General features: G+C 36.4%; 1 protein-coding gene across 1 annotated transcript in view; it reads left to right on the top strand.

Moving 5' to 3' along the window:
• Positions 1-18,760, top strand: part of DCAF17 (DDB1 and CUL4 associated factor 17) — a 30,795-nt gene extending 12,035 nt beyond the window's left edge. Inside the window, 9 exon segments of the mRNA XM_044666511.1 lie at positions 1,542-1,631; positions 5,426-5,533; positions 5,872-5,977; positions 10,601-10,743; positions 12,581-12,690; positions 15,300-15,387; positions 16,599-16,682; positions 17,428-17,583; positions 18,635-18,760. Coding sequence (XP_044522446.1) covers positions 1,542-1,631; positions 5,426-5,533; positions 5,872-5,977; positions 10,601-10,743; positions 12,581-12,690; positions 15,300-15,387; positions 16,599-16,682; positions 17,428-17,583; positions 18,635-18,760 — 1,011 coding nt within the window.
• Positions 18,761-20,181: the final 1,421 nt, after the last annotated feature.

Here is a 20,181-nt window from a genome sequence, read left to right as displayed (position 1 = left end):
CCAGAATCAAACATGGACTTTTATATTTAAAACTGTTCATAAATCCTTTGCATACATAAGCTTCCCTTCCCTTCCTTTCATTTCTTTTCTATCTTCTGATACTTTACTCACCTCAAACAACATGACCTTCTTGCTGGATGCTCCATCTCCCTTCTCTGTACTTTTTCACTGGTTGTCCCTCAGGTCCAGAAAGCTCTCTCCTCACCTCTCCCCTCAGCTTCTCTGGTGCAGCTCAAATCCCACCTCCTAAAAGAGGACTTTCCCCAGCTGGCTAGTGTCATCCCCTATGAGAGTGCCTTTGGTGTATTCTGTATAAACCACATATATGTATGATGTGTTGTATGTGTGTGTCTGTATACACACACCTCTTTATTTACTTATGATCTCCATTATTAGAATGTGGACTCCTTGAGGACAAACATATTTCTTTGCATCCCCAGGGCTTAGCAGCGTGCATAATGCATAAGAAGAACTTGATAAATGCCTATTAACTGATTCCTCCCATGCATGAGCTTTCTCCCGTCCTTTCTTTGTTTTCTCCAACATGTCTTTGACACATACAAAGCCCAGTCATATCTTCCCCTGAAGAATAACAATAGTAGCTCCTCTATATAGCACTTTAAAGTTAACAAAAGAGTTGGCACATGTTTTCTCCAGGACCTTTCTCTGATTTAAGAGCAATGTGGCACAGGTGAAAAGAGAGCTGGATCTGGGGTAAAGGACCTGGGATTGAATCCGGTTTGGCTATATCCTGCCTTTGTTACTTAACTTCTCTTAATCTCAGTTTCCTCATTTGCAAAAAGGAGTAGTTTGGATTTGTCCTCTCATGTTCCTTCCAACCCTACAGCTATAAAAAATAGCACTCTGTCCCTAGTTCCTTTGCCATAATCTACAAAGTATAAGACTGAAAAAATCATTGCCTCTCTTTTTTTCCTTTTTACCCCACCCTATCACCTTCCCTTGCTTTAGGAATGGAAAAGTTCCGTGATTCATCTTTTGGAACTCAGAAAATTCCCAGTAATGTCCCATAGATCCATTTGAGAACATTTTTTGCATTTCATTGTATTGTGTAAAGGAACTGGCCTGACCATGTCATTCCAGTCAGAGTCCCTTCTTCAAAAAGAAAAAAATCCAGACAAGTTCTTGCAGCATTTTTTTCCTTCTTTTCCTGCAGACCTGCTGTTCTTATCAACATGATGCTAATTTTAAATGATACATTGAGCCTTGATAGCTGTGCTTCTCTTGATTAGCTTGTTTGTTTTCTGGGCTTCAGTTTATGATCTAAACCCAGAGTCTCTCACTGCAAAGAAATATTTACGGTTGTGGTTTGTGTCAATCATTTTTTCAATTTTATGCTCCAATGATGGAAGGTTTTGTGGGGATGTTTTGAATACTTATTTCTTCATGTCAAATTTAACTTGTTTGCCTCTTAGTTGCATTCTAGATGGATGGACGTTTTCTCCTTTATGAAAACATAGTGTTGCCTGAAGCATAGGAACTATGCTTAGTGGGTTGTCTCTAATTTCACTCTTTCTTTCCAGGCGGGCATTCAACCGTCTGTGCTGTTGTACTTTGCTGTATTTCGAGTCATACCTCTCTCACTTATAGGAATGCTGGAGATCAATAAGAAAGTAAGAGCTAGTTTCTAAATTAAATATAACCCGCAGTAGCTATAATAAGAAATGGCTTAGAGTAAGCCTTGCTTTTCTCTGGTTGCCAAATATATAGTTCCATACCCATTATTTGTACCCTCATTAGTTTTTTGTCTATACATTTCATTTAAAGGGAAGAGTAACCACTATTTGACTTCTAGCCAATGATAACTGATAATGAAAAGGAGCAAATCTATGAGCCCAGCTAGGCACATAAATAAATTCCCTGGCCAATCCAACACATCTGCCAATATACCTTTCTTCTCTATAACACAGCCAATACATAGTAAATCAAGAATGTGTCTTGCTTCTCTTTCACAGTATTTGCTTGCTCTGATTTGATTGTTTTGTTTCGTTTTATTTTGTTTTCCAAAGCTCCTTCAGAACAAAAGACCCTTATTTTTTAAAAGGAAATTTTGATGTGAAGCAGAACGTGATCTGAGTATAAGCCTTGGTAGCAGAAAGTCAGTTCCCCCTACTAGTTCCAATATCAAGCTTATTAAAGGGCATTAGGCAAGAGTCTTTCACAATAAAGTGTTTCCCTCACATAGATAGTCTCTGGTTTGACTAAAGATTGAGAAGTGGTTCCCTCTAAATAACTGACCCATATATGAAAGGAGGATAGGTAAGTAAATGGCAAGGGTATTTTTTAATTGGAATTTCAGTGACTTTCAAGATATAAAAGCAAGAACAATAAGCTATTCAGTGCTATATGTACTATTGAAAAACATTGCTTTGGATTGTGTAATTATTCTATCACCTCCAAGCCCTATCCTAATATTAGAAATTTAGGTTCTAGTGACTTGAAAAACAGTGTAGAAAGGCATCACAACCTCAAGGTTTGAAGATAATTAGAGAAAATAGTATTTTTACTCATTTAATAGCCAAGAGCACACTGGAAACAGTTTCATTGCCACCGTTCATGACCAAAATGACCTGTGTGTGGCTTCCTTTCATCTCCTTATTGCCATTTGGAAATGGTGTAGTACCAAGTATGAAGAATAGAATTTGGGAAAATATCAGCATGTTAATGACCTATAAGAATTTATTTGGAGAAGGGTTAGATGAAACATGGTACAAATCCAACCACCACTTCTGTGCATTCACCCAAGTTCTCAGGCCTAGATTGCACTCCCACCTCTCCCACAGAGCTTTCCCTGTTCCTTCCTAGTTACTGGCACTTTCTCTCTATTCATATTTTCCTAGGGTTCTTTATTTGATCTTTTTCTTGCCCCCTTCTCTCATTGTACTTGTCATTGTATATGTTGTATTCCTTATCCCCGCCAATAAAATGAAAGATCCGTGAGGACAGTCACTGTTTTTGTTGTTTTTGTCTTGTATTATTCCCATCACCTCACATTGTACCTTATACTGGTGGACACTTAATACTTACTGAGTTGAATTATGTAAAAAGTGGGCATGTGCTAAATGGAGAGACGATACTCTGGTTATAATTGGACGTTTTCCTCTTAATATTTTAAAGGAGTTGGCAACAATCTATTTTGTATCAAAAATGCTTTAGAATGCTAGACTTTGGAAGACAGTCTGTCCCACTCCTCACTTTCTAAAAGTCAATTAACAGTTCCATTTGTTTTATATATAGATCATAAGAAGCAGATGGCAGTGGTTGTGTTAATGAACAAAATAATCTCTTCTAATATTGAAAAATTAATGAAGTATGCTTATCAGAGCATTCATGAAAGCATGGCAAAATGTGGATGAAATGCAAAAATGGAAACAGAATGTTATCTTAATTTGAAAGTAGCTTCTTCATAGTTTATTGTTATCTATATTAGCCCTGTAAATAAGTTCAAAAATTTTACCTGCTCTTGGAAAAAGAAAACCAACAACTTTTTTTTGCAGCTTCCCTTCAAGTTATAGAGAATCAATAGACATAAACTCCCCTCATATAAATTGCTATTCACCCTGAATGAGCAGTCTGATTTCTGTGTATTAAATGATTCCATAAGCATTTAAGTACCTACTTAAGATTAAATTAAATTAAATTTAAGTTAAATTATTCCATAAACACTTAAGTACCTATTTAAGAAATATTTTTCCACTCCTTAATAAGAAGTGCAGAATTATCTTTAAAAACAAAATTAGAGGGTTCAAATCCAGCCTCAGATACTTCCTAGCTATGTCTCCCTGGGCAAATAACTTAACCCCAATTGCTTAGCCCTTCCTGCTCTTCTGTCTTAGAATTGATACTCGGACAGAAGATAAAGGTTTTTTAAAAAATTAAATAAAATTTAAAAATAAAACCAAAAATTGAAGTACCAGAGGTAGAGTTAATTTGAATAGCGAAAAAGGAACAATTAAATAGTAGGAGACTCATTTCTGACTAGATGATATATTTATGTGGTATATGTATATTTGAGTGTATATATATGTATGTGTATGTATGCATGTATGTATATTTGTATACACACATGCATAGAGAAATAGGTTTTCTGTATATTATATATACATACATGAGTGTTTACATACACACAAATGTATATTTAATTTCTACAAGAGTTATAGTTCATACCAGGAAATGAGACTCAAATTCTTCCATACCACTAAAGCAAATAATTTTAACTAAGCAAACATAATCAACTTTTTTTTTTTAAAATAAGTTTATTATTTTGAGGAAAGGCCCTTTTATTCATATATTTTCTAGTATTTTTTTTAAACCCTTATACTTCGGTGCATTGTCTCATAGGTGGAAGATTGGTAAGGGTGGGCAATGGGGGTCAAGTGACTTGCCCAGGGTCACACAGCTGGGAAGTGGCTGAGGCCGGGTTTGAACCTAGGACCTCTTGTCTCTAGGCCTGACTCTCACTCCACTGAGCTACCCAGCTGCCCCATAATCAACTTTTAAGGTAGAAATTTATTAATTTCAAACTGTTCTTCCCTTCTGTGAATATTATCCCATGTTGGCCTTTAACTGTTTTAAACACACATAAATATACATATACATATACACACACAGAATCTAGTTTGTTCATAGAGAATTTAGGAAATGGAATCCAATGGAAAGACATTCATGGAAATCTAAATCCTAGATTAGTTCTATTCATGCTGTGTTTCCTTGTAAGCTTCAGTTGGTGGTTTTTAGTATGACTATTTAGAGAAATAGTCTTGGGTCCCCATAAGGTTGATTGAAAAACCAGAGTATTAGAGATTTAGAGAACAAAAGGATGGGTGAGATTCTGGAATTGGCTGTTTCTCATTTGAATTACTTTTCTAGATCCAATCTCTCCACCATTGATTAGCTAAATAAAAATCTCTCTTTATAAAGAACATTTTAGCATAAAGAATGGGCACCTGCATGATAGAGTGGTATCCATTAGGAATTAGATGGACAAAATGTATTCATATTTCCATGGAGAGTAGGGTTGCTTTTAATGGATATGCACAAAGCTCTCTGAACCAAATGAATGCAGCTGCATCATTAAGGAGTATGTTCTCCACTCATTGTGCACACGCTGATCCCATTAGTGTTCTGAGCCTTAGTCTCCAGTAGTTCACCCCTAATAACACCTCAGCTCTGTAGCTGATTTTCCAGCTCTTTGCTGTCACAGACCTATTATTCCATAGATTACTAAGAAGTGCTGAATTATTTTTTTTTAATCCAGAAATTAAAACAACGGGCAGCAGGTCTAGATGAGTAATTTGAATGATAAACAAAAGCCTGTCAAAGCTGTGTGATGCATTTATAGTCACAATGCTAGGGGCAGTGTTTTTTCTGGGGTTTCTCATAGGTGAGCTCCATCTTTTCTTCCTAGATTTTTGGAAATGGTGTCACAGATGCTACGATTTCTCATGGAATGCTGATTGTGATGCATAACTCAGGACTGATCAGACTCTATAGCTTCCAGGCCATCACTGAACAGGTAATGAAATGTGAAATTTACCACTCTGAACTTAACTTGAGGGAATGAATTGAGGTTGACTCTTTTTTAATAACATGCTTTTACATCAAGAGGACAGGCACATTATGTATGGATTTCAAGTTGGAGAAACTGAGCAACCTCTGAGAAGTAAATGTAACCTTTAAAACAGGGAAGAGGAGAAGGAAAAGACCCTAATAGAAAATTTTAAATGTTAGATGAAATATGCATATATTTCATTTTGCATACAAGTGAATTTTAAAAATTAGAAACAAAAACTTCTTTTCTGAATGATAGAAGTATGTGCTAAAGATGCTTTTTTGTTTTTGTTTTATTTTTAGTTCATGCAGCAGAAACTTGACCTGGGGCGCACATGCAGATGGGGTGGGACATCTGGGATAGTTGGAGAGTCACCTTTTGGCATTCCTTGTAATATTAAAATCACAGGTATGGTCTCTCCTTGGTTATGTTCTCCATCTTGAAAGAATAAATGGCAATGAGTCCTTAGTAATGTTGCTGATCAAAGTAGTTCATTTGTAAAAATAGTAATCATGAAAATTTTTAACAGAATGCTCTCCTCACAACTCACCTATAGGTGGTGCAAATGTTATTACGCCTGTTTTACAGATGTTGACACCAAGAATGAGAACATTTAGGTGACTTACTCATAGTCACATATTCCCAAGTCCAGAGAATACACATGAATGCTAGCCCATCAGATACTGATGTACTTGTAACACCTTCTTTCCCACAGAACTTTTTCTGGTTTTCAGAACATGTCAACAAGAATCTCAATGCTTCACTGCAGTGGTGCCTCCTTTGAAGTTATGTTCAAAGCCCCACTGTGCCGTGGTAGCATTTAGGAATTGGAAATGGAAAGTAGAAGGAGTGTAGGTAGGGAGAGAGGCTTTTGTCCTTTCTCAGCTAGGATGTTTCTGTTCCATGCCTGCTTTAGTTCTCATTATAATTCCTACATGACCAACAGAAGCTTGTACCTTCCCTGTTAGAGATCTTCTTGTTTCATTTCAGCTCCCTGGGCTCCAGGATCCTTCTGTCCTTTGACTTCTCTCAAGCATCCCTGATTACAGAGGTAGAAGGACATGTCTCCTGACAAAAGATTTGAAATTCCCCCTGAGGATCATAGCCATGCTTTTAGATATCATGACTATTGTTGACTGAATTCATGAAAGTATTAGAAAGCTTCTGATGGCATCCCTGACTGTTCGAATCCACACACTCCTAACATACATTTCCACACTGCTGAAAACAAAGCCTTGCAGCCCATCTTTTTTTTTCTCTCAGTACTATTTTATTTTTTTCTAGTTACATGTAAAAATAATATTTAGCATTCATTTCTGCCATTTTGAATTCTGAATTCTCTCCCTTCCTCCTCTCCTTGAAATTGTAAGCAATTTGATATAGGCTACACAGATGCTATCATACAAAACATATTTACATATTTGCCGTTGAGGAAGAAGATATTAAAAAAGAATAGAAGTAAATAAAGTGGAAAATGGTATGCTTTGATCCTTGCAGGCCTTTCTGCAGGATCTAGGCTAGCAGGTTTATGGACCCCTTTGATCCTCTGAGAATTCCATGATTTCACTGAATGTACCAATCAGTGAAGCAAAGTTCTAGTATCAAAATGGAGAATGTGGATAGTAAGAGTTATTCAGGGGGCCACTTCATTTCAATTCAACATATTTATTGAGTACTTCTTATGTGAGAAACTGTGCTAAGCACCAGGAGTACAAAAATGACAACCTTTTTCTTCAAAAAGTTTAGGGGATGATGACATAAACAAGAATGAGCATAATACAGTGTCAAATATAAGAGAGGAAAAGGAGAGATCCAGATAAACTACTCTAGGGAGAACTCTGATGAAGAAAAACTTAGTTATAAGCTTTCCTCTGAAATCTGACTTTCAACTCCAGTCATTTAACTGAAGCTGTTCTCCCCAAAGTGACCTCTTAATTGCTAAATCTGATGTGCTTTTCTTGGTCCTCATCCTTCTTGACCTCTCTTCAGCACTTGTCAGTGCTGATCACCCTTATCTTCTTGATATTTTTCTCCCGAGGTTTTCATGATAGTAATGTCTTCTGCTTCTCCTCCTACCTGACTGATCTCTCCCTCCCAGGCTACCTTTACTGGATTTCATCCACAGCAATACCCTAAGGACCTCTGCCCCAAGTTGTTTCTGGAGCTGCAGATTCTATTCCTCCAGTCCTTAGATACACAAAAGAGAAAAAAAGTTAAATGTGCTACAATGTCTACAATAGTATTTTCCTTAGCACTATTCTAGACATTGTAGCACACTTACTTTTGAGAGACAATGTTTCTATTTTATAATCCTCCCTTTCTCTTTGCTCAATCAGACTGGCAACTTCAGAACTCAACTTTTAACACTGAAGTTTTTCTTTTATAAATCAAGTATCTGGAGGAATCTAATTGGTGGCTCCTGAAACAACCCAACTAAATACACCCTTATGTGAGATGGAGTCTTACTTGAGTGGTATCTCTAAGGCAGAATACCCTATCTAATAAGAATAATTCCTAAACTTGTAAAAAACCTGTAAGTAGAGCATTAATAAGATGTACAGAAAAAAAAAAGAGATAATGAGGGCACATGTTAGTCTCCTTGTAAATGAAATGTTTCTTTTTTTTTAATTTTCTTTTTTTATTACTACAAACTTAACAAATATGAACAATTTCACATTCAAAAGACAGAAAAAAAGAGGACCACATGTGAATTTGTGAATCTCCATTACATACAACTTTTAAAACCTATGTTTTTCAAATTTTGCATAGTAAACACTGCTTTGCTTGTGGATCCCCTTCTGCATTTTCTTTTGCTCTTTTTCTATTTTTTAAATGATTCATCAGTGTTATTTTTTCTTTTTTGATATGATTTTCATTAACCCTACCTCTTTTCAAAACCTTCTTATTCAACAAGAAATTAATAATTTAAAAACATTTTCCCTCCCTCCCACCCCTGTTTCTAAGATATAAATTCTCCCTTTCTTTTTTGCGTGTGTCATGGATCCCTTTGGCAGTCCAGTGAAATGTATAGATCCCTCCTCAGAATAGTATTTTTTTAATTCATAAGGTAAAACATATGAATTTACAAAGGAAACCAATTACAGTGAAATAAAGATGTAATTTTTTCCATCCAAGTTCACAGCCCTCCAAATCCATCCATGGACCCCAGGTTAAAAATTCTTGATTTGATGCTTTTCTACAGTCTGGTGCCTTCTTTAAATATTTCCAACAGCTTATCTCTTCTGCTCTGCCCAATTAAGCAGAAGACAATGGAAGGCAGCCAAAGACATTATATTTTATTCCATTCTCTATAAGAAAAAAATATCCTCATATTAACTCATCTTAGAACAGTGATTCTTATCTTAAGGTCCTTAAATTCCTAAGGGGTTCCATGAATAGATTTCAGGATGTGGTTTGTGAAATTGGATGGGAAAAATTATATCTTTAATTAATCTCTAATTAAAGTTTAGTATTTTTAATTTTAAAAAACAAGCTATTATATCATAGGCTTCTCCAGATTGCTGAAAGAGGGCCATAGCACCAAAAAAAGGTAAACAATTCATGTCTTAGAAATACACCTAATTTGCACTCCTAAATTCTTACACTCTCCTTTTTTAACATTTTAAAAAATGTTTTCCTTTAATATTAATTTTTTTGAAATTTTGAGTTCCCAATTCTCTCCTTCCCTCTCACTGGTCCTCCACCCATTGAGAGGGCAAGCAATATGATATCACAAAATTGTTCTAACAAATGATTTTTTTAAAAAGCTATTATTGCTTTTGCAGAACATGACTGCCATTTTATAAAGAATAGTATAACATGATTTTTAATTTTATGTGTTTTCTGGACCCCTTAGAATTCTTTGATTCTTTTCCTTCTCTTGATGTACCAAGGTTTCTTGGTATAATTTATTAATTTATAGGGCTATAGTTAATCTCCTTCACATACACTCCCCCATTACACTCCAATAAAAAAAATTAGCTATAGCTTTTTGAAGGTCTTTGATTATATTTTACCTTCATTCTGATGTAGTTTAGAGAAGTAATTTTTAAAGATGAGATAGCTCAGAGACTGCCTTATATCCAAAGGTAGATTTCTTTCTGCCTTTCTTCTTTATATCAATAAACCTCTTTCTAAATTAGGCTTTTTTTGTATTTGGGGCTTTGGGGGGAGAGTTTCCTTATAGGTAATGACTTCACTGTGGTATTCTTTTATTATTTTTTTTTCTGGGAAGCTATGGACTAGTGATTCTATTTGGTGTAAGAAACTTCTTGTTATTAAACCTAGAAGGCAGCTAGCTAGGTGACTCCGTGTATAATACTGTTAGACTGGGAGTCAGGAAAACCTGAATTTGAATCCTGCCTCAGACCCTTATTGGTTTTGTGACCAGGGGCAAGTCACTCAACATCTCTTATCCTTTGTTTCCTTATCTGTATGATGGGATAATAATTGCACTGACCTCTTGGGATTGTTGTTAATGACGTAACTTGTGCAACTTGCTTTGTGCACCTTGAATCCCTGCATAATTGCTAGTTCTAGGAATGCTAAATCCTCTCTACCAATGCATATACTTACTTTTCTGCAATCTGTAGTCTTGGAGTGGGAGTTTTAAAGCTATGATCTTGAACTTTTTTGATATTTCACTTAACTCTGTGTCAGTAAAATTATTGTCCTTTGTAGTCCTTTATATTTTATTTTATGCATTTAAAAATATTCTTAGGAATCCATAGGCTTCATCAGACTACCAAAGGGATCCTTGACACACAAAAAGATTAAGAATCCTGTTATAAAAGAGTTGCCTAGAGCACTAAAAGGTTTTGGGTTTTGAGCAGGCCCACAAAGCTATTTATTTCTGAGGTGAGGCCTGCACTCTGGTCTTTCTGACTGCTCTCTATCTCCACCCCCCTCATTTATTATAATAGAATTTTGTAAGGCTGCATGCAACAAAAATTCCAAGTTGAAGGATCTAGGTAGTCTAAAAACTCATACTTAGGGTGACATAGTATTGTTCTTGTTGTCCTACCTCTGCAGATACACCTCCACTCCTCTTTGAAGTATCTTCCCTGGAGAACACGTTTCAGATTGGAGGCTATCCTTGGCACTACATCATCACCCCTAACAAGAAGAAACAGAAAGGCGTCTTCCATATTTGCGCACTGAAAGATCATTCCTTGGTACTGAGGACTTATTTTATCTGGCCTTCCTAGAATAAGCAAGCCAGTGTCAGAATTTTTCCCACCGGGTGCCCACATGTGCACACACATACAATCCTGAAAACCATTTCTTGGATCCCAAGGCACTGCTAATCATTTTATCACTCACCAATCCTTCAGCAAAGAACAGAGTGCCTGACACTGCTGGGATTTCTTAATGATAGTCCTGGGATCTGCAGCAGAGCTGGGAAGAGAGGGTTTTGGGGTGAGACTTCCTTCACCCCCTCTGTCCTTGCTATATCTTGCCTCCCGGAGGAGAACATAAAATGTGGGTGACCATACTTTTGCATTTTTAAAGAAGATTTTTTTTTTTAAAGCAGGTGTGCAGGAGCAGATTCTAAAGGGAACTTCTTTACTACTTAAATTTTTTCCTTTTAAAAATTATTCAAATAGGATTTAGTGTTCTGTTTTTTCTCTCCTCCCCTCCTTACTAACACATGACATCAGCGCTGTAGTAAGCTATTTTTATTTCCAGAACCTTTTTGGTGTTTAATGACTTCTGCCTAGGACTCATCATTCTTCATAGTTTCTAACCTTCAAGAATGTTATGGACATTGATGTACTAGACAATAATTTTGACAGGAAAGATGTTGCTCCATTTTACACATGAGGAGATGAAAGCAGCTAAATGTCTTGGGCGAAGCCACAGAAATTAATTGGTACTCAACCTGGGATGGATTGCAGGCATCTCTGGCTCATCTGTGGGCATGTTTATATGGAGCATACCTACTCTTAGCACAGTAACTAAGTGTAATACAACAATGAGAGAAAGTGTTTCCAGAAAGTATTGAATGTGTGACTCAAATCTAGGTATTTTAGACCTGCGTGGTCAGTGTTTCCTGACATTTAGGCATTATTATAGGTAATCATCAATAATTATACTAAACATTAATATTGTCATCATCATAGTTAAAATTATCATAACAATAATTGCTGAGAGGCAACCATAACACAATGAAAGTGAAACTAGCTTTAGAGTTAAGAAGATGTAAGTTCAAGCCCACTTTTGAACCTGGGCTAGACACCTCTTATCTTAGTACTCCAGGCAACTATAGACCACAAATCATGGATTGGATACTAGCTTCACTATATAGAGCAAGTCACTGGAGGTGGGTAAAGAGGTAGGAATTAATATTTATATAGTAGAGCAGCTAGGTAGCACAGTGGATAGAGCGCCAGACCTGAAGTAAGGAAGAGCTGGGTTCAAATCTGGCTTCAGACACTTCCTAGCTCTATGACCCTGGGAAAATCTCTTAACCCAGTTTGCCTAGCCCTTGCCTTTCTGTTTTAGAGCTGTTACTAAGACAGAAAGTAAGGGTTTAAAATTTTTTTTAAATAATACTTTAATGCCTTTGAAAGCATTGCTATATACAGTTACTCAGTTTGTGTTTTATAATTTTATAATGGATATTGCCAGTAGAATCTATTAAAACCTTCTATTACTATCTCAGTGAAAAACACGTGGTTTCATTCTCGCTCTTTTCTTTTTTAGACTTGTTTTACTTAGTATGCAAAATATGTATGAAACCACATAGCAAATAATCTGGGAATTTCTCAAGTCTAGGTTTTTGTTTTATTTGTTTCTTTTCAGTTTGGACCTGTGCATTAATCCTGGTTCTACTACAGTGTCCCTTCTTTCCCATGTGTCTTTTACTTAAGAATTCATTAATTAATGAGCAGCAGTTGGATGTCTCCATGCTGGCATGTAACAATTGATCTATGAACAGGTACATGAAGATAATTGTGAGGAGGTTCTATAATGTATTGCCCTTTCCCCTAATTTCCCTCTTCCAACTAGGCAAAAAATGGGATCCAAGAAATGAACTGTTGTTCGCTAGAATCTGACTGGATATATTTCCATCCTGATGCCTCTGGGAGAATAATTCATGTGGGTCCAAATCAGGTCAAGTGAGTATTGTCTTTAGTCATCAAAAAATTAAAGATAGCTTTTCAGAGCATTTATTGGTATCTCTGTTTTTATGAGGTAACCAACTAAGGAAATTGTAGAAATAATTGAGTTGGTATTATGCTAAACAGAGACAGACCTTAAGAAAACCTGATTTTATTCCTTCAGCCTTCCTCATTTTCAACCATTTTGCAACCTTTTTTGCTCTGTAGTTCCTTTTGTCACCCCTCTCTACTTTGAGCTCCATTTAGGTTCAGTCTTCTTCCATTAGAATATAAACTCCTTGAGGACCAGGATTGAGTTTCTTTTTATTTGTATTTGTAGTTCCAGTTCTTAGTATGGTGTCTGGGATAGAAATACTTACTTTTGTTGTTTTTACTTCTTTGTTAATAAGACCCTGCTTGTTTTCTCTTGTAAATAAGAATTTATAAAGGAGGAATATTTAATTTTGCCTGTGGAGATTAACTTTAGAATATTGTGCAAAACAAGAGAAGTTGTTGTTGTTCAGTCATTCAGTCCTGTCCAACTCTTCCATGACCCATAGCTATCCATGAGGTATTCTTGGCAGGGATACTGGATTGGTTTGCAATTTCCTTCTCCAATGGATTTAGCGGATCCTTTTGAAAAGAGAGAAAACAAACAAACCCGAGTTAGCTTTATAATTGGAGGGAAAAGGTCATATTGGCCCAAAGAGAGGGAGCAGCCTCTTTGAAAGGAAAACAAAAAAAACAAAAAAAAACCCCTTTTCTATAATGTGTTCTTGCTTTCTGGACCCAAAACACTCTTGCAGAGCTTTAAAATGGATGGATCTTTGACCACTTCTTTCTGGCAAGGAAAAATGTCCCTAATTGTAAATGGTTTGAAATTAAGAGGAGAAACAAGCTTATGCTGTTTGCATACTCTAATTCCACATTCTTTAGGCTAACTTCACTGCTGCTCTTTGTCTTCTAAAAGATAGAAGAAGAGATGCAATGGGGGTGGGTGAGTAGGTGGGGGAACAGAGTAATGAGCTTTCTTTTTTTCATTGGTTTCACTGGGGTCCCATAAGATATATTATCTGGTGGAAAATGCACCTCTTATTCTTTGTCCTCAACTTATTTAAAATTTGTTTATTTGTGGTGAAGATATTATAAAGCCCAAGAAAAGATCATAGACCTTTTCTAGGCTTTAAAAAACTGCCAATTATTAAAATGTAATTGGTTGAGATATTGTACTAGTAGTAGTAGTTGTTGTAATTGTTTCACTTAATTGTGTCCCACTCTACATGACCCCATTTTGGAGGTTTTCTTGGCAAAAATACTGGAGTACTTTTCCATTTCCTTCTCTAGCTCATTTTATAGATGGGGAAACTGAGGCATACATTCCCAGGGTCACACAGCTAATAATCGTCAAGGCCAAATTTGAACTCAAGAAGAATCCTCTTCTTGAGTCCACGTCCAGCACTCTATCCATTATGTCACCTAGCTGCTAGTAGCAGTAGCAGTAGCAGTAACAGTAGTAGTAGTAGTAGCAGTAGTAGCCGTGGCAGCGGCGGCAGTAGTAGTAATAGTAGTAGTAGTACAGGTAGTAGTAGTGGGAATAGCTGTAGTTCTTTTATAATAATAATAGAATTTACATATATATACATATATATATGATATATATATATAATAGAAAAACTAGAATTTATGTAACACTTTAAGGTTTGCAAAGCACTATGCACAGGTTATTTCATTTGATCTTCACAACATATCCTCATTTTCACAGCTGAAAAAATTGATCCTGAGTGTCTTGCCCAGGGTCACACAGAGCTAATAAAGGTCTGAGGCAGGATTTGAACTCAGGATTTCCTCACTCCTCCAAGTCCAACATTTTTATCCACTGTGCCACTTAGTATTGGTTTCTTCTCCCTGGTTCTTATTCTGTTCCCTTAGCTTAGACTTTTGGAATTTTATAGGTGTTGATGAAAACTTAATATTTTTTTTTGTTGTTACTTGATCAGCTCTACTCATAATTCTATCTACACTCAGAAAACTTAAATTGCATACTCTAATCTTTACATGTATCTAACCCACAAGGGGTTAGATACATGTAAAAAAAAGTGAATGAGTCAGATACAGTTTAAACATTGTCTTTTCATTTTAACATTCAGCACTTAAAAAACAAGTCCTCTGGTTCAGTTTAGTTATTGTTTTTCATGTTTTAAAATTAATCTATTAATATCACTCCTCCAGATCTCACTTTATCTGCAAATCTCTAAGAAATAAACCCTCAAAAATCCTTTGTAGTGCCACTATCAAAGGAAAAAATCTTAGGCAAAATGGAAATAATACAGTTTTCAGAGTAAATTTTCTCATCTCAGTTTGGCACATTCCCCAGTTATATGCAGTATTAGTAAATGGTTATGTTTTCAAATATTTCAGTAGCACCTCCTTTCCACATTTAGTATTTATTAACATTTCAAATTTTGAAGGGGCCTATGAACATTATCTGTGATTGTATTACAGAAGGAAACAGGAAAATACTATAAACAGTTTGATGTGTTTTACTGTGATCTTCATTTGCTGACCTAAATTGATTTTGACACTTAGGTAGAGCCTTAGAATTTTGTAATCTTTTTTTTCCTTTTCAGAATCTTGAAGCTAAAAGAAATAGAAAATAACAAGATTCAACATCAAGTTGCTGAGGATTTTGTCATTGTAGCTGACAGAGAGGAAAAAGTGAGTCAGTAGTACTAGAAAATTCTTTGTAATTGTCTTTTTTATAGAACTATCATATTTTTTATATATATATATATATATATATATATGAGTCTGGCCAAAAAAATCAGAGTATGGTTTGTAGACCTTTTCCTCCTATTTATAGGAATAATCTTTCCTTTGGATTTCAAAGATGAATATTTAATATACACACAGAGGTAATTTAAGAAGCTAATTGTTGGGGCAGGTAGGTAACAAAGTCAATAGAGCACCAGGCCTAGAGTTGGGAGGACTTGGGTTTAAATTGCCTCAGATTCTTCCTAGCTATGTGACCCTAGACAAGTCATTTAACCCCCTTTGCCTAGCCTTTGCAATTCTCCGTCTTAGAATTGATACTAAGACAGAAGGTAAAGGTCTTTTTTAAAAAAGGGTGAATTATGGAATTTTTGTTTTCACTGTTGAACATCTGCCCTTCATATCCCATTGTTCTTTATCCTTGAGTGACCTTAGGCTTAGTGGTTCTCAAGAGCCACATAGTAAGATCTGGTCCTAGAGTGCCGTGTTCCTTTCTGTTGTTATACACACTTAAGTGGAACTTTCAAAAAGAGACAAAATGCCTAAAAGTGGATACATTTCACCTGTATTATACTAGAGCAGCAGTTCTCTAACTGTAGTTGGGAACCTAAGATTGTCTGAGGCTCTTCAAAAGGGTCTGTGAGGTCAGAATTGTTTTTATAATAAAACTTTTCCATTTCTAGTTTGGAAGATATCTGTATTTCTAATATAGTAAGTATTGTATTTCAGATATAATAAATATTGGTAGATATAGCACATACAAACAAAAGCTCTTTGGTTGATCTTCAATGATTTTAAGAGCATAAAGGAGTTTTGAGGACCAAAATGTTTGAGAAACACTATGCCAGAGTAATGAATAAGAAAGAGATCAGTGAGGAACTCATCATATGATTGCTTTTCTTGTGCAGGTTGTTCCTTTGCTGGCAATGATGGATTGCAAAAAAAGAAAAACATTTGCAAACTCTTGGATAATTAACCTTTTCATGTTAAATATATAAGTGAAAAAACCCTTGACTTCTTTATTTTGTTGATTTGAGACATTATTGCTTGTTGAATACAGTGTGAGGGTATTTCATTTTTTTAAATGCAGATTGATACAGTTATTCAGTGCATGTGTCTAAAGTCCATCATATCTGTTTCTTTCCCTGAAATCTTAGACCAAAGGCTTATTAACTGTTACAGCCTCTGGACGAGTGGTGAAGAGACGTTTTAATCTGTTGGATGATGACCCAGAACAAGAGGTAAGAATTTAACCACAAGTGATGAATAGAAGAACTGGTTTGCCATAACATACTGATTTTATAGATTTGTGCTCCTAGTGTAAGAGACAGGACTCACCAGGTCAGGCTGCCAACCTAGGTTCAGAATTGGAATAAAATGAGATGCTTGTAGCCCATGAGACAAAAGGATGTTACTTAGCCATTGCAGGAGAAGGACAATGAATGCAAGGAAAAGACATGCTGGGGAAAAGCACATCCATATGTGTTCTCTTTGAATGAACCTTCAGAGCATTTTCATCTTTCTACTAATAACCTAGAGAGAATTGACCTCAGTGTATAGTTAATCCAATCAGTCATTAATAAAATAGGCAAGGTGGGGGTAAGAGCTAGTTTTGACAGCCAGAATCTTAGAATGTCTATAAATTGTTCTGTTCCTTCTTTCCCGAGCTTGTTCATGCTTGCCTGCTGTCAACACAGAGAAATTTGATTATTTTCTTGTTGACATGCACAGGGAGTTGTAGATCCTGAGATCCCAGCAGGATCTTTACAGGGTGTTGTTTAACTGTGAAATATCTTATGATTATGATATATTCCTTGATGCAAGAATGGGTATGCCTGTCTGCCCCATCCCTCTCCCTCCTGCCTGTCCTTCCTCTTTATTTCTCATTAGAAACAGAATACTTTTAAGTAACACAGTGATCACATCTAAATAACTAGAGTTAACTTTTCTCCCTTACACACTACCCATCCCCTCTTTGCAATCAAGACTTTCAAAATTGTGGACTATGAAGATGAGTTGGATTTGCTCTCAGTGGTGGCAGTCACTCAACTGGACACTGAAGGGAAAGCTCACCTGGATTTCCACTGTAACGAACATGGGACATTACTCAAGAGCATTCCATTAGTGGAGTCGTGGGATGTGGTGAGTAAAAGCCACTAAAGCCAAGTCTGACAACCTCTCCCTTTGTCTGATGTTTATGGCAAGGTGTGTCTGCCACAGTGTTGTGCACAAGCCAGACTCTTTCCAGTGACTAATGAAAGCATGAATGGGATCTAAAATCCTGCAGGAAGAGTACAGCAATTACTTTTTCCCAGATGGGGACCCCCTTCTAAAGAGAGAGTCGTGTTTTTCCCCCCCACACTTAACATATAACTTTCTGGTCCTCTACATTATCACCTGACTTTTCTCCACTCTCCATTGTTTTGGGTTTCATTTAAAACACAAGCAAAAAAAAAAAAAGGGGTTGGGGGTGTGGAGTTTGAGGGCAGCTAAGTAGCACAGAGCACTAAGCCTACAGTTATGAAGACCTGGGTTCTGATCTAGCCTAAGACATTGCCTATCTGTGACCCTGAGCAAGTCACTTAACCTCATTTCCCTAGCTCTTACCCCCTCTGTCTGGGAGTTGTTACTAGGATATAGAGGAAAATAAAAATAAAAAACACTAGTGTCTTGAGGCAGGGACCTTGACCATCTCTATGATTTATTTGATGACTTTCTGATCTGTATCTGTGAATGTTGAAAAAGTTGTCTTTTCCCTGTAGCATGGTTGCTGCTAAGTACATATTTGAATGGCAACTTGTTAACAGAAAGAGTATTTCACTATAATTCAGAGGGTCTGAATTTGAGTTCTGACAGCACACTGAATAGCTGTGTGACCTTGGGCAAGTCACTTTAACAATTTATAATCTGAATTTCCTAGTCTCTAAAATGGGAATAGCACCTTCCCTTCCTGTCTCACAGCACTGTTTTAAGAATTAAGCAGAATAATTTATACAAGGGCTTTGTAACTCTATAATGTGTAGTAAGTGCTTATATAAATATTTGTTGGATTTGATCATTAAATATATAATTATATTGGATATTCTGTTCATTGGTCTCTTCTGTTGAGATTTTAATGGAAAGATGTTTTGTGGCACTTTAAATAGGGCTCTGTCAAATGAAATTTCCATTCATGTTGTTTTCTCAATTATAGACATACAGCCATGAAGTTTACTTCGACAGAGACTTAGTTTTGCACATAGAACAGAAACCCAACAGAGTCTTCAGTTGCTATGTTTACCAGATGGTATGTGATGCTGTGGAAGAGGATGAGAAATGAGCAGTTGTTAAAAAAAGATTTTTTTTTAAGGACAAGAAGATTAAGATGATAATGGTGATGTTGGGGTAAGGAACGGAGAACAATTTTACTCTTCGAGTTGAAGCTCCTGAGACTTTTGACAAAGCATGGAGCCATGATTAAGCCCAAACTTGAGCTTAAAGTTCTAGCTGACTTTCTTGCATTATGAGCCCAGTTTTTTCTTTCCTTGATGGCAACTAGAGGAAAGAATATCTTTAGCAGGAAGCAATGCTGTACCCTTCCATGCTCTCATACATGCCACTTACCACCCCAGCATCTCTTATACCACTACATTGCCCCAGTGAAACCCAAAAGAGGCACAGCCTAGAACAGAGAGGGACCAACCCAACAGTCAGACACAAGCTGGGTTTTTGCCATCCACAGATTTAGATCTTTAATACAATTCTGCAAAGGCCTTAAAGAGAAAGTATAACAAAGCTTCCATTCACATGGAAACTATGTACCCCATCTTCCCTTCCTCTCTCACCCACCTGCCTCACTCATCCCTCCCTCCTACCCCCCCCCCAAGTCCCCCACAACCCAGGAATAAACAAAATATATTAGAAATGATCAAGCATACCTCTTCTAGCCTCTGTGTCCTGAGATGGAGGAGATGGATAGCTATGAGTAAAGACTTATTTTTGAGCCAAAAATGCCTGTTTGTCAGGAATTTTTAAAAAAGTTTTACATTTGTCTTATAGGAGCTATATTTGTATACATTATCCAGATTAGGTGCTAATTCCTAGATACACAATCTTTGTATTTTTTTTCGTTTCTCACAGGGTGCTAATTATTTGTACTATAGGCTGCTCTGACAAGTTTTGTTATGAATCTGGATTTGGAGAAATAGGGTCTCTTTTTTTCTGATCATATAATCAAGTTTAATCTTGATAAATACATTGTAAAATGTTGCTGTCGCAGATGGAACATTTGGACCTTTGCCATCTCCACATTTGGTGGATCATCCTTGGCCCCCATTTTGTCAGAATTCTTTTGTAAACAACTGCTTCACACTAATGCAGTTGATTGGATATGCCTTTCATACCAGCAGCTCTTTTTACTTCAGATGTCATATATGAAAGTCCAGGAATGATCTGGGTAAGTTCCTGAATAGCTGGAGAGAATGAGCCTTCTGCAAGGTTTCTAGACTGAGATAGTAGAGCATTCATCCTTCTCTGTGTCATAACAGATCTGAGTCAAGACTCTCCTTTGTTCAGGATGTAAAATAAAAGGTATTCTAAGTAAAGGGAGGAATTTTGTATGGTTCCTGTTTTAGAGACCCAATTGCTTGCCATCCACATGTCCCACATATTTCCCTTGTTCAGCTTCAAAGACTAGTATTGGAAAACACAGAAGGGAAGGAAATAACCAGTAGAATCATAAATATATTCAAGTGCAGGAGA

Source organism: Gracilinanus agilis, chromosome 3 (assembly GCF_016433145.1).
Source record: "Gracilinanus agilis isolate LMUSP501 chromosome 3, AgileGrace, whole genome shotgun sequence".
In the NCBI taxonomy this organism is placed as follows: Eukaryota; Metazoa; Chordata; class Mammalia; order Didelphimorphia; family Didelphidae; genus Gracilinanus; species Gracilinanus agilis.
The sequence above is the reverse complement of the archived record's forward strand: the minus strand, read 5'-3'. Positions and strand labels throughout refer to the sequence as shown.